The sequence below is a fragment of the Clinocottus analis genome, unplaced genomic scaffold (genome assembly GCF_023055335.1).
Source record: "Clinocottus analis isolate CAN_PGR_092001 unplaced genomic scaffold, fCliAna1.0.p SCAF_16, whole genome shotgun sequence".
NCBI lineage: Eukaryota > Metazoa > Chordata > Actinopteri > Perciformes > Cottidae > Clinocottus > Clinocottus analis.
Window position 1 is genome coordinate 12,028,801 of NW_027175887.1, and position 26,850 is coordinate 12,055,650.

Sequence of the window (26,850 nt, forward strand, 5' to 3'; positions counted from 1 at the left end):
TAAAATGCCATTTTGTTTGCTTGTTATCGTCACATTAATTACAAATTCATCGTCCTCATTGTAATTTCCTAAACGAGCGACCTTTGACTATGTGGCTACACAGATAAAAATGTGTTTTATTTTTGTCTGACTCATAATAAGACTTCTATGTTATCTGCCTTTGGAAATGTCACTGGTCCTGTCTCAGTCCTCCCAGTTCACCTTTTGGCAAAGAGATGACAATTTTCAGGAGAAAATTTAAATTATACATACTGAAGTTATGCAGGGTCTTGTGTGGATTAAACATGTTAAAACAGATGTAAATAATTGTGATATCGGAATATATTCCTTAGAGGGGTCAGCAAACGTTAAATCTCATCAGGGAATTCATGGCAACATGCACATTTAAGCCTGAATTATTGATTCCATGTGTTCAGGTAATGTCAGATCAGCGTGTGTTTCTTTTTCTTATTTAATGAAATAAATTACCTTTACAATGCACCGCTACCCTTGGACTTATAATGTTGGTCTATGTATACCTATAGGTGAAGATTTATATTGCAAATGTGATAAATGATTGGAAATTCTTACTGGCTTTGACTTGATTGACTAATTTATATATCCATGCATCTCACAAAACAATCAATTGTATCAATACAACAAAGAAAAATTATATATCGACGAATACCATGCCCTTTGAGAAACATATACGGAGACAGAGTTGTAATTTCTCGGTATAATTACATTATTTGTATTAAATGTAAGTGGTGAGGTCATATTATTGAGGGACATTAATGCTTCTCATGCTGAAACCCAATTAAATCATCTGACATATTCATTAATTATGCCACCTTTGGTCCTCTTTTTGTCTCCATAAAGGTCTCTGACTTTAATCTCTCTTTCATATCTGTTCTTCTTCCGGAGACGGCCTGCGTGCGCAGTATGCGGGGCTCCAAACCCGTTTATAAACCACACCTGGGTCAGCTGTAGAGTCATAGCTCTTGCAAACAGGGAGACAAAAAGCCAAGTGGCGCTCAAAGCAAATACTCATTTCAACCACTTCTGTTTTGTTCTATTTCTTCGGGGCACTATGTGGAAAGCTGTGGTGCTGGCTGTGTGTCTGCTGGTGGCCGGGGTTCAGCCCATGGACAACCCAACTTACGGGGTGAAGCTATGTGGCCGAGAGTTTATCCGGGCGGTCATCTTCACCTGCGGAGGCTCACGATGGAAACGTTCTCTGAGGAGCTCAGGTGAGAGGCTAAGGGCTGCTGCATCCTCACCAAACGCCTCATCACTGTTAGGCTTTCATCTGGGGACGGAAACGCGGCCATTTATTGCATGACATCAACTTTCTTTATCCAATTTCAGATTTTTTTTGCTGTTTGTTTTTTGAATTAGTCATATGTCCATGATGAAGTTTCTGTCTTGACCATTCTCTGCTCAGAAAAGCATGTGGCTTTGCCAACATCAGTGAAGTGCAGACAGTAAAAATACTTCTGATTTCACTGTTTTGTTTGTCAGTTGGCTTCATCAACATTGACAGTTGATAATATGATGGGAATCAGAGAGCTATAATTCTCATTTAGATTGCCATTAGATGTATAATGAATGTATAATGACCCCTGAAAAACGTTTACTATTATTTAATGTGTGTGTGCAACTCAAAAAGTATTAAATCATTCTTCATTACCCATTTTATTGCTGCAGATGTTTCTGAGGACCCCTTCAGCTCCCGTCAGGAGGAGTCCTCGGAGGGTTTGAGTCACAGTCCTGCGGTGGAGAGTTTCCTCCAGAGGAACAGAGACCAGAGCTTCACAGCCAGGGACGACCATGAGGGAGTCTTTAGCAGGCCGGCCCGTTCTTTCATCAATGAGGAGATCCTGGAAGCCCTACGCAACGCTGACCGCAAAGGCCGGGACGTGGTGATCGGCCTGTCCAATGCCTGCTGTAAGTGGGGCTGCAGCAAGATCGAGATCAGCTCCCTCTGCTGAGAGTCCGCCTGTACGCTACCTCAGTGAACACAGCGGTAGACAAGTACACGAACAGACACACAAATACACGCACACCTTTTCTCTCTTGTGTCTTCAGTTAAACTGTTTGGATTGTTTTGTTTTTAGTATCTATGAGTTGTATGGAAATGGCTGCCATGTGTTCAGCCTTCTTGGCTTTGTAATAAACACCCTCAATTTTCCAGTCTTGAACCAAGCTGTTTTGTCTTTCTCACAGTATCACAACACATTGCATTTCACAATTTCTCATTACCAGTTGCGTCTGAGAATCCAAGAGAAAAAAAACCTAATTTTGTCGCAAAACAAGTCATTTATATGTAATCTTGATCGTTAATTAGAGGTAGATTGTGGAAATTTTGCTCTTGTTTTGTATCACACAGAGTGCTAATTGGGTTAAAAGGTGAGATCCATAATAAAAAAATGTGTTAAAAGAACCATATCATTGCCTTTTTAAGTATTGTTGAAATTGTGTCTTACTTCAATAATCAAGATTTAAAATAGTCTCACTTCACATGAAAAATGAAGTGCAATATTTTGCATTTGATGCAGCCACATACTTCCACAAAAATACTCTTTGAGACATTTTTGGTAATGGAAGAATTATTAGATCCAGATCCTTCATTTAAGTAAAAGTACAGTTATTATACATTAAAAAGCACTATCTATCTATCTATCTATCTATCTATCTATCTATCTATCTATCTATCTATCTATCTATCTATATCTATATCTATCTATCTATCTATCTATATATATATATATATATATATATATATATATATATATATATATATACATATATATATATATATATATACATATATATATATATATATATATATATATATATATATATATATATATATATATATATATATTGTGTCAATTGTGGTATGAGCTCCCCATTGACATCAGGACAGCAGAAAGTATCTACAATCTTTCGCCGTAAACTAGAAAAAATCATCTTTTTTGACTATACCTTGAATAAATAAAGTAGCACTAAAATGACTTTCTTATAGCACTTTGTAGTTTAACTTTCTTGAAATAATTAATTGTAGTTGTTGTGAACTTGAACTCATGGTTAAATGCACGTATTGTAAGTTGCTTTGGATAAAAACATCAGCTAAATGTAATGTAATATATTTTTATGTAAAACCTTAAGGTGAAAAGTATACTGTCTGCTGTTGAATAGAAACAACAATATATTCCTCTGAATTTCAATGGACTACAGTAGTAGGCTACTAAAGTTGTTATTATGTTGTTACACCTGCATCACACACACACACAGACACACACACACACACACACAGACACACACACACACACACACACACACACACACACACACACACAGCAGGAAGTAGACTGACTTGAGTCTGGACTGTACAGGAAGATGGGGCTCAGAAGTGTGCGAGCGGTTTTGTGCGCGCGCGTCTCCAGTTACCGGTAATTCCAGAAATGGGCGGGGCTACCCGAGAAAGCTGAACTGACTCGAACTTCAAAACAAGCTTTGTATTTTTTCCTTCACATAACTCTTGTAAACCTTGTTTCACTTCGCGGAAGAATGCGCGACAGCCTGTCCGGTGTGTGCCACGAGGAGGTAAATAAAGAGGATAGTTTTGCCCTCATGGAAGAACAGCTCGCGGTTTTGCGAGACGAATTAATTCAGAGACGAACTTATTCCGCTAACTCTATTTCACCGTTACGACTGTGCTTCAACGCAATTTAGTAACGAGCTCTATGACTACATCTGAATTAGCTCATTCACATTTGAGTACATCAAACGAGAATGTGTGTGTCACGTGACGTTGAGGCTATTAATGTACAGCTGAATACGGCAGAATGGTTCTGCGTGTACATACAGTACGAGTGGGTGTATATGTATATATACACACCCCAAGTGTTTTGTCCCCCTCAGGCACTAGAGGACCGAGTCCAGATGTAATGGCCACAGGGTGGCTTCTGTCCATCTTGCTGGTCATCGTGCCAAACGGTTACACTTCAGGTAAGATGATCATGTGCTTGTGCACATGTTACCTAAATCCTGTGTACGTTTAATACCTCTTATCTTCATGTGTATGTGCCTTCTTTTTTTTCTGCTTTGTATACTTTTACTACCTTGCATTCGGGTGAAGTATTGTACATCCAAATATGACAAAATATATGCTTGTAAGACATGAAAACAAAGAAACTTACCCGAGGGTGGGTAATCATGGACAAAGCTCAATTTCAACCAGCTATAACAATGCAGTGCAATATCATGGGTGACATATATTACACTTTAACACACACTTACAGTACACTTGCCTACAGTACTGTTATCTGTTTGTCTGTGCACTTTATTTCTATTTGATATTCTATTGTACATTTTTAGTTTCTATTGCGGTCTGTTAATTGTTGTTGGTTGTTGTTGGTCTAATGTATGCACCACCCACCGAGACAAATTCTCTATATGTATAACATACCTACCAAATAAATGGTTCTGATTCTGATTCTGAACTTTATGCAAGCTTTGATACCACTATTCAAGTAAAAGGTCTAGATGACACTTTGTCTCCTCCCACAAATATGGCAGTAGATGTTTCATGGCCTTTGTTTTATGTGCAGCACGTGTTGTGCAAGCAGAGCATGTTTTTTATTAAGAGTTCTATGCAGATCAGATACTCTTAAGTCTTTCTGATTTGTAGTATGATCCTTCATGATGTTGTATTGCTGTATAACTGTCTGTATTGAAGAGGAAGTGGTGACAAGGAAAGGGTGAATTTGGACCCATATCCTGTTAACGTTAAAGCCGGGCGCTTCCTTGCAACGTGCTGTGTGCAGGCTTTGAATTAATCACCACTAAAAGTGTTTTTGAGAAATGGGTAACGGTGACAGTCTTGTGACGAACAAAAGAAGAAAAAGGTGTGAGTGTTTGCGGGTGTGGGCGGATACACAAATGTATGAACATAACTCTTGAAGTGTTTTTCCTGTGAGAAAGATCACTTTACTATGCGATGCTTTCTCAGTTTTCGTTCAGAGATTATCTGCATTGCTATTGTTACATTTAAATCTATACGACTAAAACACTCATACCGGTAATCATTAGTACAAATTGTAGTAGAATTGTACTGCCCAAACTGACAGTAAATCAATACTAGTAGTACTTTTTGTGACTCACAATATCCTGGAAGTGTGTCAAGGTGGGTTGGTACCTTGTGAGTCTGCACTTTGGACTGGTTATTTTATTCTGTGGTACTGACCCTATTTTTTAGGACAGCACAAGACATTTAAAGAGCTCTTCGTGCTACTTGTCAAGTGGAGTAAAACAAACACATTTTTTTATTTTAAAACCCAACTAAAGACCTTACTTTTTACCTGAGCATTTTCCTAAATGAACACATCATATTTTTTAAAGTACTCTTGTTTGTTTTTCTAAAAGTATATTCCTGTGCATGTGTGTACGTATGGATGTTTCTGTTTGTACATATTCGCTGCTCTATTTGTTGTTTTGTGACCAGATTTTGTATCATGTTGCTAAACAAATGTGTTTGAATTGAATATGGTGTTTCAGTTACATGGTTTGCAATACTACATTGTCAGTTTATTCGGTTAAACCTAATGCAGCCTAATTTAAAAGCTCTGCCAGAAATCCTACCTTCGTGATATTTAGTTTGAGTTGAAACAGTTTTTCTTCTTGTTTCTTATAGTACAATAAAAACAGAATCACTTTTGATTTCATACCTTGCCTTATCTGTGTTCCTCAAGCTCCTCCTGCTTCTCCACCTCTTCCTACGTGCCTTATTCCATGTGGTGAGGAAAACGATTGTGCAGATATACATTGTAGCTGGGATCCAATGCCGGAGGCTGAGACGCAGTACAGCCTGCACTGGGAGCCAGCAATTAGCGAGTAAGCACGACCAAAGCTATTCCTTCAATGTCATCTGACAACTTTAAAGTTTAATAGTCCGATAACTTTGGGAGAAGCCTCCTGAATTAATTGTATCCCTCCTGTCTTTCAGGAACGAGCATGTGATCAATGGGAGCAGTTTCGATGTGATTATCAATCGAAAACACTTCCACCATGGGGAGCTTCGTGTTTGGGTCCAGGCTAAGAACCAGAATGGTTCTGCCAAATCTCCGGATGCTTTGTTTCAAACAAATGATATTAGTGAGTCAGCCCTGCACATTCTCATTCATGAATAGAGACCTCACCACTATTGACAATGACTACAGTAATGATATAATTAGTCGCAATTGATAACAACCAAAATCACTAGAAAGTTTTATTGGAAAAAACGTTAAAACTGACTCTTGAGATTCTTGTAATTTATCTTCAAATTATTTATTTGGATTTTAGTGATAGTTTATTTTTGAATGCTTTTGTGTCTCCGTCTCTGTTTCTAGTCCAGCCGCTCCCTCCGAAACTGTCGTTAGTCAGCCATCAGGAGTCTGTAGAGATTTTCTTGAATTCCACCTGTGACAAGCTGCAGCTCTCTTTGGGACTTTGTGACATCCAATATCGGATCATGGGGGACAAAGTCTGGCTTGAGGTATCTGATCTGGTTTTGTCTTCCACTATTTTTCTTTTCTTCCCCTCAGCGTGGTCCACGCTGTGTAATGAAATATGTTGAGAAGAAAGTGGTAAATGTATTTTTGTACTGAAAAAAAAGAGAATCTATCATAGCCGAGTATACCATAAGTTCATCATTGATCTTGTCAACTGAATACATGCTTGTTCCCCCACCATTCTACACAGGACACTGATGTAGTCCAAGGCAGCTATTCAGTCGACAGTCTTCAACCCGGCACAGTACATGACTTTCGGGTCCGCTGTTCCTGCTACTCGGGCTTGAAGAGTGACTGGAGTGCAATCCACAGTATACGAAGCACAGAGACGGGTGAGTCCTCATTTGGGACGTGGTCTCCAAGTTCAGCATTGGCAAAGAACTTGGAGAAGGTCTCAAAACGTCTAAAGTTTCTGTTGTTTGTTTTGTGCCGTTTTTTTTCTTTACTGTTCAGTTGAAGAACATCTAAGGAATAGTTTGACATTTTGGGAAATACGCTCACTTGAGTTCTTGCTTAGGGATAGATGAGAAGATGCTAACCATTTTTATATCAGTCTGCTAAATATGAAGCTCCTCCGGAGCTCACTTATTAACATGTTACGTCTTGTTTGTTTAGAGAAGACAGTTTGGCATTTTACAAAGAGGGGCTTATGTGCACCACCTGTTCCTAGGAAACCAGAAGAGAGAAGTTAATATTTCTGCACATAAACCCCTCGTAAAATAACGATGTAGACTACGTGTTGATTAGCGAGCTATAGAGGTGCTGATAGGTGGATTTAGTTATATTAAGCTAGCCTGCCACTAGCTTTATCTTATAGATATTTACCGTTTCAATATGAACAGTGTGGTGACAGTATTTATGTAAAGATAACACAAAAGGAAAGAGTCCAGTTCATCCCAACATTATTGTCTCCCCCATTAAATATATAAGTGTTTATCTGCTGAAATGATGAGCCACACACCTGCACTGGGTCTTTTTTTTAAATTAATTAGTTAATTTGCCCATTAACGCTGTTTTTCTCTCCTTGCTAATTTGTTCCACCCTTCTTTAGCCCCAGATGGAGAGCTGGATGTATGGAGGGATTGTGGGATATCCCAGAAAAGCTCTGACTGTGTTGTGACCTGGAAGGTAGGTCCACAGATTACCCACAACTGTTATTCTCTCACTGATATGACGAACCGGAGTCTTACGCTATGCAGGCTCGCTAACCTCTTCCTTCTCTTCGTCCCATCCAGAAACTTCCTATATATCAGGCTCATGGTCTCATTGTGGGATACAAAGTCAGCCTGTTTTACAATAACAACACCTCGGGGTTGGTGACTCTGTCACCAGCTGAGCCGAAGGGCCGTCTGGCCTGTAAAGAGATGCAATGCCACTTCACTTCCCCTCTGAAGGATGTAGCCTCAGTCAGCGTGTCTGCCTACAACAGTCGTGGTGCCACAGTGCGTTCTTTTCTCACGATTCCAATACCAGGTATCAACCACCATTGAAAGTACAAGTAGTGAGTAAAGAAAGCTTTTGGTCGTATTCACAAAACACCCTGAGGCTTGAAGTAGATCCCAACTGTCTATGTACCTTTTTAATAAATGTTATTTAAGCCTTTTAGAGCCACAAGTAAGAATTGGAGGTAGTCGAGAGTACACCTGTCACTGAGACCTGCACAATCAGTCAAACGCTGTAGATAATCTGCCTCATCACCTCAGCAGTTTGGAAAAATAATAATTAACTTTTTTTTAAGGCAAGTTAATAAAAATAAAATCAACTCATCTACAATTTAAATATCTCAGCAGATAATCTTTCCTTAAAACAAAAATTGGCAAATGGACTAAATGAATAAGGCTGATGTTATGGCCATCAATATGCCCTAAATGTACAATTTCCCCATCAAATGATTGATTATGAAGTTATAGTTCAAATAATGGTCCCTATTTTAAAGTGACTGCTCTAGAATAATTATATATATTTATGATCTAATTCCTAAGTTCCTCGACTTGTATTTCTCTTTATTCTTGCGGTGAATGAGAACTCAGAAAACATTTGTCTCTTGTTTAGGTAAAGAAAAAAACAAGCAAGCTATTCGCCTGGTGATGAATGAAGAGAAGCTCACCGTGTCCTGGGATCTGCCCTCCCCGCTCTCTGACCGCCTGAAGGAATATGTGGTGCAATACAAACAAGCAGGAAGTCCTCCAGGGCAAGGATTTGATTGGATCAGAGTGAAAAAAAGCGCAACAACAGGAATCTTTGACGGTCTGTTTCAATTGGATACGTTCATACAACAACGTCTCTTATATATTTCTGATCTGATCATCTGTTTTCATATATGTTCAACTTCAAGAGCAAATCTTCAGTGAAAATGTGTCTTAATTTGAGGATGGGTGTGTGCTGACTGTTTTCAAAGTGTCTGTTTAATCTGGTGTGTGTCTCCACCTACAGGTCCATATAGATTCAGAAGATACACACCGTACCAAGTGTCACTGTTTACTGTCTCAAACAGCGGTATAGTCCATCACCTCTCATCAGCTATTGGATATTCAGTTCAAGGAAGTATGTGTTAATGCATTGTTTTTAGCTTTCTTTTCAACATATTTGTTTTATCTCCCCTGGCAAACATCTCCTTATATTAAATGGAATAAACTTGTAACCATCATGTGCTTTTCTCTGTCCCTTTTCAGTCCCCTCCAGTGTGCCATCATTTAAGGTGTTTTCCATCGAGTCCACTCATGTGACGCTGTTATGGGAATCTATTCCCCTCCACCAGCAGAGTGGGGTGATCCTGTACTACCAAATAGTCGTAGAGAGCGGAGCAGACAGACAAAACGGTACACAGCAACAATATTTTACACAGTTGTAGTAAATAATTTTGGAAACATGTGAAAGCCGAGTGATTTTTGCAAATAACTGTATGATGGATTGCCATCACATTTGGGACAGACACGCGTGGTGCCCTCAGCGTGACCTCTGCTTTGGTATTGACATTCCCATCAGCCTCAGCTGTGCTGTGGCTTGTAATGATGATGAGAAAATGTCAGCATGCAAAACTAATGTTAACCTGCTTGAACGTCAGCATGTTAGAATTGGTACTGTGTTTTTTAGACAATATATGTTTTTTTTAAACAATATCGTGATAAGATAAAAATGTAAAAATATTGTAGACAGCATCAACAACATTGTAGAATCTGCACATTGTCACAACAGTTTAACTGGTACTTTAAAGCAGTCTAAAGATGATCAGCAGCAAAACAGCTTTGTGCTATCTATTAATTCCTTAATTTATTTACATCCTATAAAATGTTGACATTAGCCTTTACCTGTAAGCACTCCTGCTTAAGTGCAGCCTCACACAGCAGCGAGCAAGAAAAGTAGTAACAGGCAAACTAAAGTAATAAAACACCTAATTTGGTTTGTCTCTATCAGCTGTTCTCTGGTTATTGAAGCTCCCTCCACACATTGTGTCTCTCCTAGTGTACAATGTGAGTGTATTACCACAGCGGGACAATGAGACCTTCCAGCTGCTGCATCTCAGTCCTGGACATGAGTACGAGGTGCAGATTAGAGCTGTGACTGCAGTCGGGCCTGGTGAAAATAAAAGGGCCAAGTTCAAAACCAAGGACCATGAAACTTATGGTATGACATCACATCTTCATTGTTTCCTTGTTGAACGTGATTTGACATTTTTTACAATATTTGGAATAATTTATTAAGTTTATCTCTCTCGTCTCATTTCTCTATGTTTCAGGGCGCTTAATAGCGATTGTGCTTGGAGTCAGTTTGCTGGTCGTGGCGTGCGTTGTTTTTGTTTCATACTGGTGAGAGAATCAGTTTAAACCACTTATCTTATATTTCTGAAGCTCTCTTCCTATGTCACTAAGTGTTTCATAACTTTGCTACCTCACGTTTGTTTTCCTTTTTGTTGGTAAATACTTTGATTTTTGCACAATTGTGTTTTACATTCTACAACAAATCTAAAAACACTTGAAATACTTTAACAAGCAAAAAATAACTTTTTTTAGTGCTGTGGTGCTAAAACGGTGCACAGCGTAATGATAAAAAGGAGATTTAGTTCAAATTCCCTCCATGCTTATTGTCTCATAACATGATAACATGAACATTGAAGCATACATCAATGTACACATTTTCTTTTCATTTTAATTGAGGGTGTCTTCAGCTTGTTTGTTATTAACTCATATGTGTCGTCCAGTGCTTCCCATGCTGCGTGGTTCTCTTACAAAGTGCCGGACGCCCGCAACAGCCTTATTTTCCTAAACATGAAGCACCAGGTGAGAGACTAGATTTAAATAACGGCACCTCGTTGTCTTCTGCATGCTCACTAATTTATTCAAGTTTTTTTTCTTTCTGTGTGATCTCTCTGTATAGGTGAATGACTCCCTTGCTTGGATCTGCATTCCCATCTATGAGCCAGATCCCAAGATCTCACTGTTGGAGGTTGTGGAAACCCAGCCGTGGCCTTTGAGGTCCTCCCTGGAGAAAACCTCCGACCCTCTCACGATAACTAGGCTAGTGGTCGGAGACGAGGGCTCACAGATGAACTGCCAAGATGATTCGAGGCAGGAAGCTGTCGCAGAAGAGACAGGCCAAAGACACGAAAGAGAGAAGTACAGCAAAATGGTTGACTCCGATGAAGAGAAGGACAGAGAAGAGGACAACAGGGAAGATTGTTGGAGCTCATCAGAGGAAGACCAGTTGGTGTCGGGTTACGAAAAGCACTTCATGCCCACCGCTTTGGAAGTACTGGAAGTTTGATGTTTCTCTGTTGGCTCATGGATGTTATTCTCAAATGGGTTTTGTTTTTATATTTCCTTTAAATGTGCAGAAAACGTTCAATGTGGAAATGTTATTTACGACAACGACTCTCTGGTCAGGCTGCTATATCCTCTCTGCAGGACCAGGAGGGGCGACTCAGGTTATTGGAGAGAATAATGGGTTTTTTTACCGCATCGTGTTCCCTACATTTTTTTCTTACTTTTCCTATTTCAGTGATTACCTATGTAAAAACGTAAATGTATGTTCAACTATATATTTTGAGAAGTGAATGTACATTTTTTGCATCTCTTATGTATAAAAAAAATATTTTTATAAGGGTCAGACTTTTTTATTCAGTTCGCTTTAGTGACAACACAGTCATTCTGGTGGAATATGATAGAGTATGTACAGCACAGTTTATAAAACAGTCATTCCACAGCCATAATAATATTAGCGTATTCTAATAATAAAACATATGAAGCCCCAAAACACCATTTACACCATGTAGTTAATAATTAGAAGACATTTGAAACTAAATAATCTCTTCTGGTTTGAATTGACATCAAAAAGTATTACCAAGCTTGTTTACAAAATATTTAGCAATGGCTGATCTGCAGAGGAAACCATAAAGTCCATCTTTGGATAAATGGGGAAAACAACTCTGGATATGCAACATGTAGTTGGAGAAGGCGATATACAGGTTCTTCCACATTGACAATGTTTTGGTTTATTTTGGAAAACGTAATTTAATCCGTACCATTCTTATTATATGCTTAATAATGAACCATTAATAATGTGAAGAGACCGAGAGAAAGACAAATATTTAAAAAATTTAAAAAAGCAACAGTGTTTCCGTAATCTCGCGTGATCCACAAAAAGCGTACTCGACGGGAGCCACCACAGGTCAATTTCAATCGGCGTGCTCATTTGAACAAGAGGAACCGCTGCGAAGCGACGGGTGGAGAGCGGCCCAGCACGATAACGCAACTTTCAATTCAATATTGTACGTATAGTTTTCACACACGTGTTTACTTCGACCAAAAACACACTATTCAAACACAGTGTACACCGATCAGCGGGTCAACGTTGTTCTGATTACGCGAATATCAGGCAAGTGTCCGTTATATAGCGTTAGCTTCGCCTTGCTAGGAGCGTCAGACTAACGGCTTAGCGGCGAAACGTGTTCATCAAGTTGATCCCCGTTTCGGACAGTTGACGACGTGTTAACCGCGATCCATTAAGTTAATATTCAGATGTGTGCTTATTCCAGAGCGATGCGTCGGTTTAGGGCTGCGTTTTAGTGGTAGATGTCGGTATTTGCCTCTTTTCCTGCCGGGCACATTGTAGCCGTGGTCCGCCAGGAGTTGGCGTGTCGAGCAGGCCCGAGCGAGAAGGGCAACTTTATTAGCCCCGGGATGCATCTGTGTGGAGGCGATATCAAACTATGTCACCAGCCGATGAGGTAGATCGACAACGAACGTCATAATGAACGTAAAATAACTCGTCTAGTCGCATGTGGTCGATGCAAATCACACGGGCCGCATCACGTTAGCGAGGGACCGGACATGGCGGCCCTGTTACATCGCCAACTTAATCCGTGACAACTTTTTTCACACTCTCACTATTCGCAGCGCGTCTGACCCTTCCGCCAGATCTAGAGTTTCGGGCCCCCTTGTAGTACATCGCGGTGTTTGGAGTTTGGACGGGAAATATTTGGGCACAAAGTGTCTGTGGAACTTGGAGCAGCGGGCCGGGTGGAGTGGGGGTGGGGGTCGGATTAACGTGGAGCGGCTCAACCGGGTCACAGAGATTTTAACGGGTCATGTTCTCTAATGTCCTCGTTGTTTTGTGTTGTTCCACAAGGTGATTTCCAATTATAATGTTTAGGCGTTGGCTTGGCTTGCTGAAACTCCAGTGCTCAGACCAACTACTGTAGCCTTTATTTTATCTCTCAAATTACCCCTGAACGTTACCTAACTCGTGGGGGCCCCTGGCGGCCTTGGGCCAACACCATGTGCACCGCCATCGTTATGGCCTGTTTTCCTCTCCGACCATTTGGTTAATTTAGGTGAAAGTAACGCATAGGTTTAACATCAATCTGGCGTAATTTTGGTGCATTCCATTGAACACTCAAATTGCAGTGCCCTGCTCAAGGACACTTCGACATGCAAACTACAGGGGCGACCAGGTATTGAACCGGCTACCTGCCCTTCCGCTCATTTCAGTAGCTCATGGGGAGCCTGTGTTAGCAGCATAACTGCTTTGATAGGAGCTTAATGCAGAGCTGTGTACATAGTTTGCTTTTCTTAAAATAGCTGTGCATGTGGATTCTGGAGATGATGCATACAAAACACCTGACTTCCGTTGATGTTTTATTCATACTGTCTGATTCCGAAACCACTGTCTCGCCTATTTGGCCACAGTTCTGCACAGTAAATCTGTTTACATTTTGGGAGTACACTGGAAAACATGCAAATAACTATGTAAATGTGTGAACTACATTTTTGTATGTTTCTATCAGGATGGAGTGGCAGCCGGATGAGCAGGGGCTTCAGCAGGTCCTCCAACTGCTCAAAGACTCGCAGTCGCCCAACACAGTCACGCAGAGAGCAGTCCAACAAGTATCCTACGACAATGCAGTCCGAGTTCATTGTGAAGCTGGTGGTCATTTATTGTCCCACTAAAAAAAAATCTGCATGATTTTAATGCTCGTGCTCAATAGAAGTTTTGACTGTTAAAATAAGACGTTCGTCACAGCCTTATTTAAGTGACACTGGATGAACATCCCATGGGAGACCCAGTCGTCTCTACAGGCTGAGAACGTCTTCAACATGGAGTCCGTCTTGCATCTGGACATGATGAAACACCCAGCTCATTGATTCACAATGATACCTAATGTTCCTATATTTTCTGATCCAGACTTGCACACGGCTCTGTGTAGGATTTGTGAAGGTGACTCAAAACTGACCCGGGGGCTGTTTTTAAAAGTCTGACTCAAAAGTATTTGTAATATGCAAAAGTATCTCCCTGAAGTATTTCTAGGGAGACAATGATAATTTCATGCTATTTTATCACGTTAGAATGCTGTCCACATTCTGAAGACTTTGACACTCCAGATTGGTGGTGCGGGGGAGTGGGCAGTCGTTCATGTAGCAATCACGATATCCGACTGTTGCGTCAGCTGCAAAGCCTGGACAGACTTTTATTATCTTACCAAGTGAACAATTGCAGAGAGAAACACTGTTGATGGGACACTTTTCAATCTCTAAATTCTATTTGGGTGAGCCAACCGTAAATGTTTAATGATCGGTGTTTACGTGTAGTGTTCTGTCATTATTTAAACAAATTTACTGTGATAAAACTCACTACTTGGTTCAAAGGACGATTGCTTAATTTGGAAGCTCGACGAGAAATGGACCTTAACTGCTGTGCTAGAAACTTGAACAACTCAACCAATTCCCAGACTTCAACAACTATCTCATCTTTGTTCTCACGCGACTCAAAACTGAAGGTGAGTAGCCAGATGATTTTTTTTCTTCCGGCCTAAAAAGACTCTAACTTTATAAACCATATAGAGCATATAATGAAAGTTGGACTGTTGCAGCTGTGCTGGCTATCAGGATACATTTGTATTGAAACAAAAAACCAAAAAAAAACATTTCCTAACAACCGTGTTCCAAATGCTCTGTTTCTCTCAACCGTTTGTCCTCAGATGAGCCGACCCGCTCTCTGAGCGGTCTGATACTGAAGAACAATGTTAAGGCCCACTACCAGAACTTCCCCCCGACCGTGGCGGAGTTCATCAAGCAGGAATGTCTCGGCAACATCGGGGACCCCTCGCCGCTTATTCGTGCCACCATTGGTGAGTTCTGTGGGCGCTCGTAGTCCTTTCCTTCTGTCGCGCCTCTGGAGATGATGCATAAAACATAAAAACAGCTGAGTTTCCGTGAAGGCTTTCGTATTCATACTGTCTGATCCGGTGCTGCGGCAAAGGCAACCGCTCATGGGCCTGTGAACGCCACATCGCTCTCTGACGTTTGTTTTTCCTCTCCCGCTCCTCTAGGCATCCTGATCACTACCATTTCCTCCAAGGGAGAGCTCCAAACATGGCCTGAGCTGCTTCCCCAGCTCTGCAACTTGCTCAACTCTGAGGACTACAACATCTGCGAGGTTTGCACTTCCCCTGCTCTGCCCTAGTTTTCTTATTCTATGAAAAGAGGGGCTTTTCATTCGCGGCGGTTTATTTTCAATTAAACCTTTGTTCATTCGATATGTATTTATATCTACTGGGAAATATGTGAAGCCACCAAACATCATAACAAGATGTGCCCCACCGCAGCAGATGTAACAAAGCTAACGGGAAGAAGATGTCAATCTAGCGTAGTTTGTAGATTCATCCTGACATGGGGAGTGTGCCGATCCACTTTAAGAAATGGCGTTCAAATCGTTTCTATGTATTCATTAAAATATTCGTATATAATGGCATAGATTAGTGTGATTTTTTAATGTGTATATTTTTGAAGTGACACTCATAACATTTGGAATCTAATTATTTCTCAAACGTCACTTGGGAGAGTGTATCTTTAACGTGAAGTCGGACATTTAAGTCCGTCTCATCTGGACATGATGAAACACCCAGCTCATTGATTCACAATGATACCTAATGTTCCTATATTTTCTGATCCAGATTAGCCACGGCTCTGTGCTAGGCTGTGGCTCAATAGTGTTTCATTTAGCTATTTAAAAATAGTCAGCTCACACTTCAAAGTCTAAACGCATACTTTTCGCTCAGAAGAAAGATCTATTGCCGTAAAGCTTTTCATTTGTGGAAATAAAAAACGAAGACTGTTCAATGCATTCAGTACCTTTTTTTTGCTTCAGCTATATTTTCTCATGCAGTCTCACTCTCTCCTCTGTGTTCTTGTATGTTTGCGTTTGATTTGACAGCCTCTCTATGTATGTCCGTGTCTCAGGGCTCATTTGGAGCACTGCAGAAGATCTGTGAGGACTCGTCGGAGCTGCTGGACAGCGACGCTCTGAACAGACCCCTCAACATTATGATACCAAAATTCCTCCAGTTCTTCAAGCACTGCAGCCCCAAGATTAGGTACAGGAGAGGAAGACACTCCCTCTGATTGTTTGTCATTATCATCTGGGCGTGATGCATAACAACATCTGACTGACCATGAAGGTGTTTCTATTCATACTGTCTGATCCAGATACTCTGACGTTTGACTGAAGGGTTACATTATTAGCTTAACAGGATTACATTATAAATGTTCTTTCTTGGTGCTTCAGTGTTGCCAATCTGCCAAAAAAATACGGTTTAACGAAACAAGGTGTGGCAATGCCAGATATTGCTCTCGGTATAGTTAGACATTATGCTTTTTGGCACACTAATCCATCCGTTTGACACTTGTAACATGTTTTATCTGCTGCAGGTCCCATGCTATCGCCTGTGTGAACCAGTTCATCATTGGCAGAGCCCAGGCCCTAATGGACCACATTGACACCTTCATAGAGGTGAGCTGGACTGTACTATTGTTTCGATGGCAGACCTGAGAAAGTTGTCATTCCCTCATTTTTATACAAATTGTTTATTTTGCGTTCATCCCTGTTTTTTTTTTCCTTTTTTTTTTTTTTCTTTCTATGAATTTTTTTTTAGCCGTCTGTTAAAAATAATTCTTCTCCTCTCTGCATCTAGAGCTTGTTTGCGCTGGCAGCAGACGAGGACTCCGAGGTTCGAAAGAACGTGTGCCGAGCCCTGGTCATGTTGCTGGAGGTCCGCATAGACCGCCTCATCCCACACATGCACAGCATCATCCAGGTAAGTGTTGGACATCTCAATCACCTGTTGGCCGCCTGTATTTAGAGAGCAAGTAGACCACGTCCTTATTTCACGCACACCAAAGTGGACTTTTTAAGCCCGTCTCATCTGGACATGATGAAACACCCAGCTCATTGATTCACAATGATACCTAATGTTCCTATATTCTCTGATCCAGATTTGCCACGGCTCGATGAGAGGCTGTGCTTAAACTATGCATTTTTTCAAACACAATTTCAAACGCATGCTTTGCTCTTCTCCTGCAGTACATGCTGCAGAGAACCCAGGACCCCGATGAGAACGTGGCCCTGGAGGCCTGCGAGTTTTGGCTGACTTTAGCGGAGCAACCCGTCTGTAAGGAGATGCTGTCTGGACACCTGGTGCAGTGAGTAGCATTTATATTTATTCATTTAAATATGAATATGTAATGGCAGGGATTGGTGTGAATTGTTTGTTTTTTTTTGCACATTTTCGTTGATTTTAAAAAAAATAATATTTGAACTGACACAAATCATGAGGAATCTATTTCTCAAACGTCACTCGGGTACATCTTTAACGTGGAGTTGAACTTAAGTCCGTCTCATCTGGACATGATGAAACACCCAGCTCATTGACTCACAATGATACTTAATGTTCCTATATTTTCTGATCCAGATTTGACACGGCTCTGTATCTAAACTCCTAAAAAAAAAATTGTATTGTCGGAAAGGTTTTCGATGGCATGAGTGTTGACTTGAACCTCTATCAATATATTATATCCCAGTTTGTTTTCATACTTTGGAAGATGTAGTTTTCTCCAAACAATTCTACAGAATAAACAAATGGGCTTGATGCGTCTGTTGTGACCGAGCAAGTTTCCTTCTCCTCTCTTCATTTAGACTAACGCCTATCTTGGTAAATGGGATGAAGTATTCAGAAATAGACATCATACTATTAAAGGTGAGTTCTTTGTTGTCATATTTTACAATATCTTTCATATAGAAATATGCCATTGTGTAACACTTTTTTTATTGTGATCATATAAGTGTTGGTTTGTATTGAATAGTTTGAGGCTTCATTCATAACATTTGTAATTCTATACCAATGTTTTGATGTGGCACACTTTCTTTTTTTGGCATACTAATTCATTCTGTTCAGAACGGATAATTTACCCAATTTTCATTTCTGCCGCTGCAGAATTCTGATTTCCGCTAATCTGCTTCCAACCATATTTGTTGGGATTTAGTCCTTTTTTTTTAATTGCAACATTTTCAGTAAACCGAAAAGTCAGCTTCTCTTACTGCAGTGAGTTGAATTCATGCGAAGTTTTTTTTGTATAAAAAATAAGAATTAACTTTCAAATTCATAATTCAGTGTATGCCTTAAGGCTAACAACGCCATTCAAAAACCTAATAGAAGTTTTGAATGCTAAAATAAGACATTCGTTAAAGGCTGAGAACATCTTCAACATGGAGTCCGTCTTGCATCTGGACATGATGAAACACCCAGCTCATTGACTCACAATGATACCTAATGTTCCTATATTCTCTGATCCAGACTTGCACGCGGCTCTGTGTAGGATTTGTGCGATATGCTTTTAAAGCAATAGGTGGTGTTTTAGTCCAGGCGGAGGCTGGACTGGGCCCGTTTAGTTAGTCCGAGTAATAACAGGTTGGCCTAGTTGGAGAACGAGGCAAACAGGTTTTTGACTGTTCGGACAGCTTTATGTGAATTTGTGGTGAACACTTAGTGAAAACCAGTTGCAAATTAAACGCCCTAATATAAAATAATGGTATCTTGGTCTAGTTTCTCTGAGCACATGTCTAAACAATCGATCAATCAGCAAAACCTTTTTCACTCTTCAGAGTACGCCCACTGTGAGTTTCATTGACCTAAAAAGTTTTTGTATCTGTGACTAAAATAAATAACTATATCCTGGCTCAAAATCCCCTCCCTAAAAAAAACACAAACGTGCATTCAACGGTGCGGCCGATGATGCAACAGGAAGATGATTTAAAAACTGGTCCTCGGGCTGTTTTCTTGAAAAGTCTTTTTTTGCACATTTGCGGTGATGCGTCCGAAGTAAAAGTTGGTGCGTTCGTTCAGGGAGACGTCGAGGAGGACGAGGCCGTACCCGACAGCGATCAGGACATCAAGCCCCGTTTCCACAAGTCGCGCACCGTCACCCTGCAGCACGAGGGGGCGGAGGACGAGGCGGAGGACAACGACGACGACGATGACGACGACGACGACGACACGCTGTCGGATTGGAACCTGCGTAAGTGATGGAGAAATGCGCTTGGGGAGAACATGTGGGAAAGGAGGGTTCTGGTGGCGAGACGCACGGGAAACGAGATGGTTTCAGACCTGGGACAAAATGTAGAAGTGCCTCTTTCTCTAGGTTGTGCATTCATCTTGATAACTCTAAAAGCACTTGAGTGGAAACGGTTTGGTCAGCAATGACCTTTTTTAGAAAAGTAAAACCTCTTCTGCTGTGAAGTCCCCCGTGAAACAAACAGACCGGCAGGTTAAGGGTTAAGTGACAGGAATTCTTCCTCCTTTTTTTTTTTTGCTGCAGGGAAGTGTTCGGCCGCCGCACTGGACGTGCTGGCCAACGTGTTTCGGGACGATCTGCTGCCCCACCTCCTGCCGCTCCTGAAAGGCCTGCTCTTCCACCCCGACTGGGTCATCAAGGAGTCTGGCATCCTGGTCCTGGGAGCCATAGCGGAGGGTAAGACTTATTTTTTGTCACACTACTGGTTTCTCTGAGATCCCCATTTCAGTCCTCGTTGTAAATGTCTCGACGACTCGTAGAACCTGAATGAGATACGAGTCTTCATTTTTTTTATTTTTTTTTAACATAATTTGGCTGGGCGGCAGTTGTATTGACGGGATGTGCTTCAATATCGACTTGGACTTTTAAGTCTGTCTTGCTTCTGGAAATGATGAAACACCCAGCTCATTGATTCACAATGATACATTTTGTTCCTATATTTTCTGATCCAGATGTGCATAAGCTTAGCAAAACCTGAACAAATGTTTCTACTTTATATATGTGTGTTTTATATATGTGTATTGTAGCTGGACTGGTGTGAGGCCATAATAAAGTGACCCTACATGTTTCACTGACCCCGGCTAGTCTACTGATTTAAAATATTGCCGAATATAAAGCCTGGCCACACATGATCATGCAAACACGCATGGGTGGTCCTTAAATGTGCAATGTCTTAACATTTGGCCAGAAGTTTAGCTGAACCACAAGCAGTTGGGTTCCTGTCACTATGGCCATGTTTTTCACTGCAATATAGTCTCTGGAAATGGCTCGGTCGTGGCTAGAAGTAGTGAGAGCTCAAACATGTTAACAGTTACAATCCAATAAAAACATGTTAAACCTATTAAACCAAAAGTAGTAAACAATGCAGTGACTACATGTTTTACCAATATGGGGAAACTCCCATGGCCATAGGTTTATAACTTCAGTCTATACTTACAAACTCTCCTCTGTATTCAGGGGGTTTGTCCTGGATCACTAAATGCAGAAGAAGTCTTTGTTGAAATCTGATTATTGTCCTTTTTTATTAACTCATTCTGTTCTCTCCATACTCCAGGCTGCATGCAGGGCATGGTACCTTACTTGCCAGAGCTGATCCCCCACCTCATCCAGAGTCTTTGTGACAAAAAGGCCCTCGTGCGCTCCATTGCCTGCTGGACCCTGAGTCGCTATGCACATTGGGTGGTCTCCCAGCCCCCTGACTCCTACCTCAAACCGCTCATGACGGAGCTTCTGAAGCGCATCCTGGACGGCAACAAGAGGGTGCAAGAGGCTGCTTGCAGGTGAGCACGCCCTTCGTGCATCTTTCCTAAGCTGGCAAAACTTAAATCAATCCGTTATTAACTTGCCCTCCGCTGTGGTTTTTCCTCTCAGTGCGTTTGCCACCCTGGAGGAGGAGGCGTGCACGGAGCTGGTGCCCTACCTGAGCTTCATCCTGGACACGCTGGTGTTTGCCTTTGGGAAGTACCAGCACAAGAATCTGCTCATTCTCTACGATGCCATAGGAACTCTAGCAGACTCGGTCGGCCACCACCTCAATCAGCCCGTAAGCGCCTATGAAATATCACATGCAAGGTCACGCCAATGCCCCTTTCACTTATAAAATAAATAGGAATAGGGTTGATAGTTGTTGTGCGTTTTTACTCTATTTTAATCTTTTCCACTTCAGAATTCTGATTACTGTTAATAATCTGCTTCAGTCCATATTTCTTGGCATTTAGTCTTTCTAATGCAACATTTTCACTGATCAGAAAAGTAAGCTCCCCTTACTGTAAGTTATATTCATGAAAAGAATGTTTATTTAATCATTAAAGATTTAGTGTATGGATTACGCGCGATGACGTCATTCAAAAAACCTCAATAGAAGTTTTGAATGTTAAAGTAAGAGAGTTCTCAGAGTCTGAGAACGTCTTCAACATGGAGTCCGTCTTGCATCTGGACATGATGAAACACCCAGCTCATTGACTCACAATGATACCTAATGTTCCTATATTCTCTGATCCAGACTTGCCACGGCTCTGTGTAGGATTTGTGCGATGTGCTTTTAAAGCACAACGTGTGGTTTTGGTCCAGGCGGAGTCCAGCCTCGTGTTTAGTTTGTGCCAGTACTAACAGGTTGGCCTGGTTGGAGAACGAGGAAAACAGGTTTTTGACTGGTCGGACAGCGTTGTGTAAATTGTGATCTAATTATTTGGAAGTGGTGAAAACTTGGTGAAAGCCAGCGGCTAAATAAACGCGCTAATATAAAATAACGGTAACTTTAAGTTTCTCTGAGCAGAAGCGTATAATATAAAGATCTTTGCACTTGATTAGGTCGAAAGGAATCTGACATTTGTTGTTTACACCATCTCAGGAGTACATTGAGAAGTTGATGCCCCCCCTCATTGCCAAGTGGAACGAGCTGAAGGACGAAGACAAGGATCTCTTCCCACTGCTAGAGGTGAGACGTCGTTTTAAGTGATTTTAAAAGTAGACACTCGAAACATTAGGATTTTAATTAGTTGTCAAACACTCTGTATCTTTAACGTGGAGTTGGACTTTAAAGCCCGTCTCATCTGGACATGATGAAACACCCAGCTCATTGACTCACAATGATACCCAATGTTCCTATATCTTCTGATCCAGATTTGCCTGTTGCTCAATGGTAGTTTATTTAGCTCATTTTAAAGCATTCAAACGTTTTTTCTAAATTTTAAAAATGTTAATGTAGTGGCTGCAACTATTCAGTACGGTCATGCATAAAACATAGATGACGGTGTTTCATTGAGCATCACACCTCAGGCACGTGTTACTGTAACCGTCCTTCTTTGTTTCCAGTGTCTGTCGTCGGTGGCGACCGCCCTGCAGAGTGGCTTCCTGCCTTACTGCGAGCCCGTCTACCAGCGCTGCGTCACGCTCGTCCAGAAGACTCTGGCTCAGGCCATGGTGAGAACGCCAACACGCACACAAAATGCCCGCGCTGCGGCTCCAGTGACCCTTTTTTTTCTCAGAGACGATAGAACTTCTCTGCCGTGTGTGCAGATGTACAACCAGCATCCAGACCAGTACGAGGCTCCCGACAAGGACTTCATGATCGTCGCCTTGGATCTGCTGAGCGGCCTGGCCGAGGGCTTGGGTTCTCACGTGGAACAGCTCGTGGCCCGCTCCAACATCATGACCCTGCTTTTCCAATGCATGCAGGTAAAGAGGGTTTTCTTTTCATCTTTTTTCCCCGGAGGAATACCACGTCACTGACGTCCACCTGGTCAGACGTATCGATCTGACCCGTACCTCGTTTCAGATGACTCGTGTTCATAAAATGCCGCTTCACGCTGTGCAACGCTCACTCGCCACACTCCGTGATGATCACTTATCAGACATTCGAAATCTGATTTCATGGTGTGGATAATTTTTTTTTAAGTCTGAGAAGTGTGTGCAGGGCTTGCCGTTGTGGAGAGCATTATTTTTTTTTGTGAACAGAAAACTGGGACATTTTCAATACGTGAATTCACAATCTCTCATAAGTTGAGGGAGCCGTCTTTTTTTTTTTTTAAATTCACATAAAGCTCAGTGATGCTCGATGATAGTTTCCTACCTAGGAAATGAAAGTATACAGTGCTGTTTCTTTTGAACCAGACGTATTGACAACACTAACGGGTCTGTCTTGTGTTGCAGGACACTATGCCTGAGGTGAGGCAAAGCTCCTTCGCACTGCTGGGGGATCTAACCAAGGCGTGCTTCCTCCATGTGAAGCCCTGCATTGGTGAGTGGGCGTAATCGGAGCACCGACTGACCCCTGTCCTCGACTCTCTGGCTGTCCGGGAGCTGCCAGCACTGACTGTGCAATAGCTGTAGTAGCCATTGACCTCTTCAATGAGGTTATAAAGGACTTTCATGTGTGTCAGTGGTCGGCTGTCGTTCGGTTTGTAACCTTTTTGTGTGTCTATGTCCTCCCTGCAGCTGAGTTCATGCCCATCCTGGGGCTCAACCTGAACCCAGAGTTCATCTCTGTGTGCAACAACGCCACCTGGGCCATTGGAGAGATCGCCATGCAAATGGGTGAGAAAGCAGGTGGTCGCGCTTACAAGAGCTCAGTATCTGGATATGACGAAAAACCCAGCTCATTGACTCAAAATGATACATTTTGTTCCTATATTTTCTGATCCAAATCTTGGACACTGCATGTTGTGGCATAGTTGAGTGTTTGCCATCTTGAGGCTGTTGTAATAGACAAGAGAACTACATCTCAGGAAACTTATTGTGCGCAGACCACTGAGCAGTAATCAAGTCATTGTGTGTATTTGAACAGTGTTGTTGATGTTTTTTCAGGTGCAGAGATGCAGCCGTATGTGGGCGTGGTTCTGCCAAACCTGGTAGAGATCATTAATCGACCCAACACACCCAAGACTTTGCTGGAGAACACAGGTACACACAGTTGGAAATGCGCAGTGACAGTTGGAACAAAAATGGGAAACTGTCCGCGTATTAACGGTGAATGCTTTTTGTTTGTCTCCCTCTGTGCAGCCATTACGATTGGCAGACTGGGCTACGTCTGCCCCCAAGAAGTCGCCCCACAACTCCAGCAGTTCATTAGACCATGGTGAGGTTAACACGCTGATATTATGAATATAACCATATTTATTACAAGACAAATTCTTTATTTGTTCATGTAATCTTTTACAATATCTCTTATACAGAAATGAGCCATTTTGTATCTATTTGGCTGTATTGAATAGTTTGAAGTGTGATTATTATTTTTGATCATTTAGTTTATGCATTAGGGCTAACGATGCCATTCAAAAACCTAAAAGTTTTGAACGTTAAAGTAAGACATTCCTCACAGGCTGAGAACAGCTTCAACATGGAGTCAGTCTTGCATCTGGACATGATGAAACACCCAGCTCATTGACTCACAATGATACCTAATGTTCCTATATTTTCTGATCCAGACTTGCCACGGCTCTGTAGGATTTGTGTGATGTGCTTTTAAAGCAGTCGGTGGTGTGGCTGGACTCGGCCTGTTAAGAAAACATATTCTTAATCTTTTTAATTTGTTTCAAAGCAAGCCTCTTGCACTTACCACAGACACACTCATCAGTTTAGGGATGAGGGGACGTGATCGGAAAGAAACTGAAGTTCATACGATGATACGCAACCCACCTGATTATTTTGTCGTGCCTCTTCCCAGGTGCACGTCGCTGAGGAATATCCGAGATAACGAGGAGAAGGACTCGGCCTTCAGGGGAATCTGTGTGATGATCGGCGTCAACCCCGCAGGAGTGGTGCAGGTGAGAGGATCGACTTTACAAGCGGTTGAGATTCCCCTCTGGAAATGATGAAACACCCAGCTCATTGAGAAGTAGTGATACATTTAGTTCCCAAACTAACTTTTCTGATCCCGAGTCTCACCATTCACCCCTCTTGACTTTTCATCTGACCTCTGAATTTACTCGTAACCCCTCCCCTCTCTGTCCAGGACTTCATTTTCTTCTGTGACGCCGTGGCCTCCTGGGTCAACCCCAAGGAGGACCTGAGGGACATGTTTTATAAGGTGAGTGCTTCATCATAAGGAATATCATGTCACTAGCTTCCACCTGGTCAGGCGCAACTCGTACCTTTTTTTATTTCAGGTGTTTCATGTTCATAAAATTCTCCTTCACGTCGTGCAACGCCGCCACACTCCGTGATGATCACTTATCAGACATTCGAAATCTGATTTCCTGGTGTGGATAATTTTTTAAGTCTGAGAAGTGTGTGCAGAGCTTGTCTTTGTGGAGAGGAGTTTTGTGTGTGTGTGAACATAAAACTAGAAAGAACATTATCATAGAGCTTAGTCAGCCTCCATAACGGTTTCCTATTTCCTCCAAGATCTTGCATGGCTTCAAGGACCAGGTGGGAGAAGAGAACTGGCAGCAGTTCTCCGAGCAGTTCCCCCCTCTGTTAAAGGAGCGCCTGTCGGCGTGCTACGGCGTCTAACCCAACCTCCATGTCCACACAGGACACCAACCTGTTAGGTATGTCCAGCCATGCTCACACTGTCCTCCTCTAAACCAGTCATACGAGCTCTACATTTCCTCCTGTTACGCCATTGTAATCTCTTTGTTTGTCTTCCCCCTCAGGTTAATGTAGGGGAGGGTTACTGGGGAACTCATTGCACTGCCCAGATTGTGGGGAGAAACCAGAGCTGGAGGGATGTGACTGGCTTTGTGACCCTCCACTCAGCGGATGGCCTCCTTTCCCCCCCCGCGCCCTGTGTGTCTCTCTGAGGGAGGGTGGGAGGAGGGTGGTGGGTGTGGGAGGGTAAACTGGGGATATACGTATACCTCTGGGATTAAACGCCTCACTAAATCCAACACTCTAAAGTGACTTTCGCCAACCGCATCGCAGGGATCCTAGGTAGGTGAGGGCAGAAAAGGGGCTGGCTTTGACCGCCTCGTCCTCGATTTTGATTATTCTGTTAAGATAGCTGACGGCTGGGAGGGAGTGGGTGGGTGGGAGGGGGGGGAGGTGGCAAGTGGGTACATTAAAAAGGAATTATCTGAACCAGCATAGGGTGCCACAGTCCCAAAATCCACGATGCACGAAGTCCGTTGACTCGCACATGTAGACATGATTAAACGGGCAGAGGCTAAACAAAAAAAAACACATGAAATGCTTTTACTCTGTAACAATGCAGGAAATGTGCACAGATTGTTAGCACCTTTTTATGGCGAGATTGCGTAAACCATTTGGTGTGCATATACACATGGGGTCTTTTTCTCTTTTCACATGTACATTTAGCTGAAACAATTTCCTTCCTCTTCCCTCAGTTTCTGAATTCCTCTCGAATCATAAGTCTCTTTTTTTTTTATTTCCCCCTCTTATTTGAGGCACAAAAAAAAAAAGATGCAGTAGGTTCGTCCTCTGCGGTTTTGCCACCGCAGTACCAAGTTATTGCATGGCATTTGATCACCTCTTAAGTGACGCATGTTTAAGTGAATGTCTGTCTTGTTGCTTACTTTGTTTATTGCGTTAATGTCGTCCGTATAGGGAGGCTGCCATAATTTGAAGCGGTCAGGTGCTTGGTTCGTTTGTCCTCCCGTTCGTACATATTGTCTGATCAATGTCCCTTTTAGTTTAAAGGAGGCAGAGTGCGTGATGACCAACTATAGTTAGATTAATGCAGGAATCAGCTTAACTCTCTGCAACAAGAGTTCAAATACTGTAGGCAAGTCGAG

The 26,850-nt window shown here is 41.9% G+C and overlaps 3 protein-coding genes across 6 annotated transcripts; all 3 read left to right on the plus strand.

Annotated features, from left to right (window-relative positions):
• The first annotated feature begins 1,069 nt into the window (after positions 1 to 1,069).
• rln3a (relaxin 3a) lies at positions 1,070 to 2,222 on the plus strand. Its single transcript, XM_068578681.1, has 2 exons — positions 1,070 to 1,229; positions 1,687 to 2,222. The coding sequence occupies exons 1-2, from the start codon at positions 1,070 to 1,072 to the stop codon at positions 1,968 to 1,970; spliced, it is 444 nt and encodes a 147-aa protein (XP_068434782.1). The 3' UTR covers positions 1,971 to 2,222.
• Positions 2,223 to 3,521: 1,299 nt separating this feature from the next.
• On the plus strand, positions 3,522 to 11,534 carry il12rb2l (interleukin 12 receptor, beta 2a, like). Of its 2 annotated transcripts, XM_068578680.1 has the most exons (15): positions 3,522 to 3,588; positions 3,907 to 3,993; positions 5,736 to 5,877; positions 5,990 to 6,138; positions 6,375 to 6,520; positions 6,727 to 6,868; positions 7,588 to 7,664; positions 7,772 to 8,009; positions 8,589 to 8,783; positions 8,970 to 9,080; positions 9,209 to 9,355; positions 9,999 to 10,160; positions 10,273 to 10,342; positions 10,735 to 10,813; positions 10,911 to 11,534. In XM_068578680.1, exons 2-15 carry the CDS (start codon positions 3,933 to 3,935, stop codon positions 11,295 to 11,297), a joined length of 2,106 nt encoding a protein of 701 aa, XP_068434781.1. In that variant the 5' UTR covers positions 3,522 to 3,588; positions 3,907 to 3,932; the 3' UTR covers positions 11,298 to 11,534. The 2 variants fall into 2 exon arrangements, with proteins under 2 accessions (XP_068434781.1, XP_068434780.1); XM_068578679.1 differs by lacking the exons at positions 3,522 to 3,588; positions 3,907 to 3,993 and having other exon boundaries at positions 5,738 to 5,877; positions 6,380 to 6,520.
• A 672-nt stretch (positions 11,535 to 12,206) lies between these two features.
• LOC137786921 (transportin-2-like) lies at positions 12,207 to 25,899 on the plus strand. Of its 3 annotated transcripts, XM_068579064.1 has the most exons (25): positions 12,207 to 12,300; positions 13,819 to 13,918; positions 14,733 to 14,808; positions 15,010 to 15,159; positions 15,361 to 15,467; positions 16,271 to 16,404; positions 16,739 to 16,820; positions 17,002 to 17,124; positions 17,391 to 17,509; positions 18,003 to 18,063; positions 19,210 to 19,381; positions 19,682 to 19,834; positions 20,712 to 20,937; positions 21,029 to 21,200; positions 22,008 to 22,094; positions 22,472 to 22,579; positions 22,676 to 22,834; positions 23,309 to 23,396; positions 23,594 to 23,692; positions 23,963 to 24,058; positions 24,158 to 24,233; positions 24,822 to 24,921; positions 25,110 to 25,184; positions 25,502 to 25,647; positions 25,753 to 25,899. In XM_068579064.1, exons 2-24 carry the CDS (start codon positions 13,820 to 13,822, stop codon positions 25,607 to 25,609), a joined length of 2,670 nt encoding a protein of 889 aa, XP_068435165.1. In that variant the 5' UTR covers positions 12,207 to 12,300; position 13,819; the 3' UTR covers positions 25,610 to 25,647; positions 25,753 to 25,899. The 3 variants fall into 3 exon arrangements, with proteins under 3 accessions (XP_068435165.1, XP_068435164.1, XP_068435166.1); XM_068579063.1 differs by having other exon boundaries at positions 23,963 to 24,233; XM_068579065.1 differs by lacking the exons at positions 12,207 to 12,300; positions 13,819 to 13,918; positions 14,733 to 14,808; positions 15,010 to 15,159 and having other exon boundaries at positions 15,365 to 15,467; positions 16,245 to 16,404.
• The last annotated feature ends 951 nt before the right edge of the window (positions 25,900 to 26,850 follow it).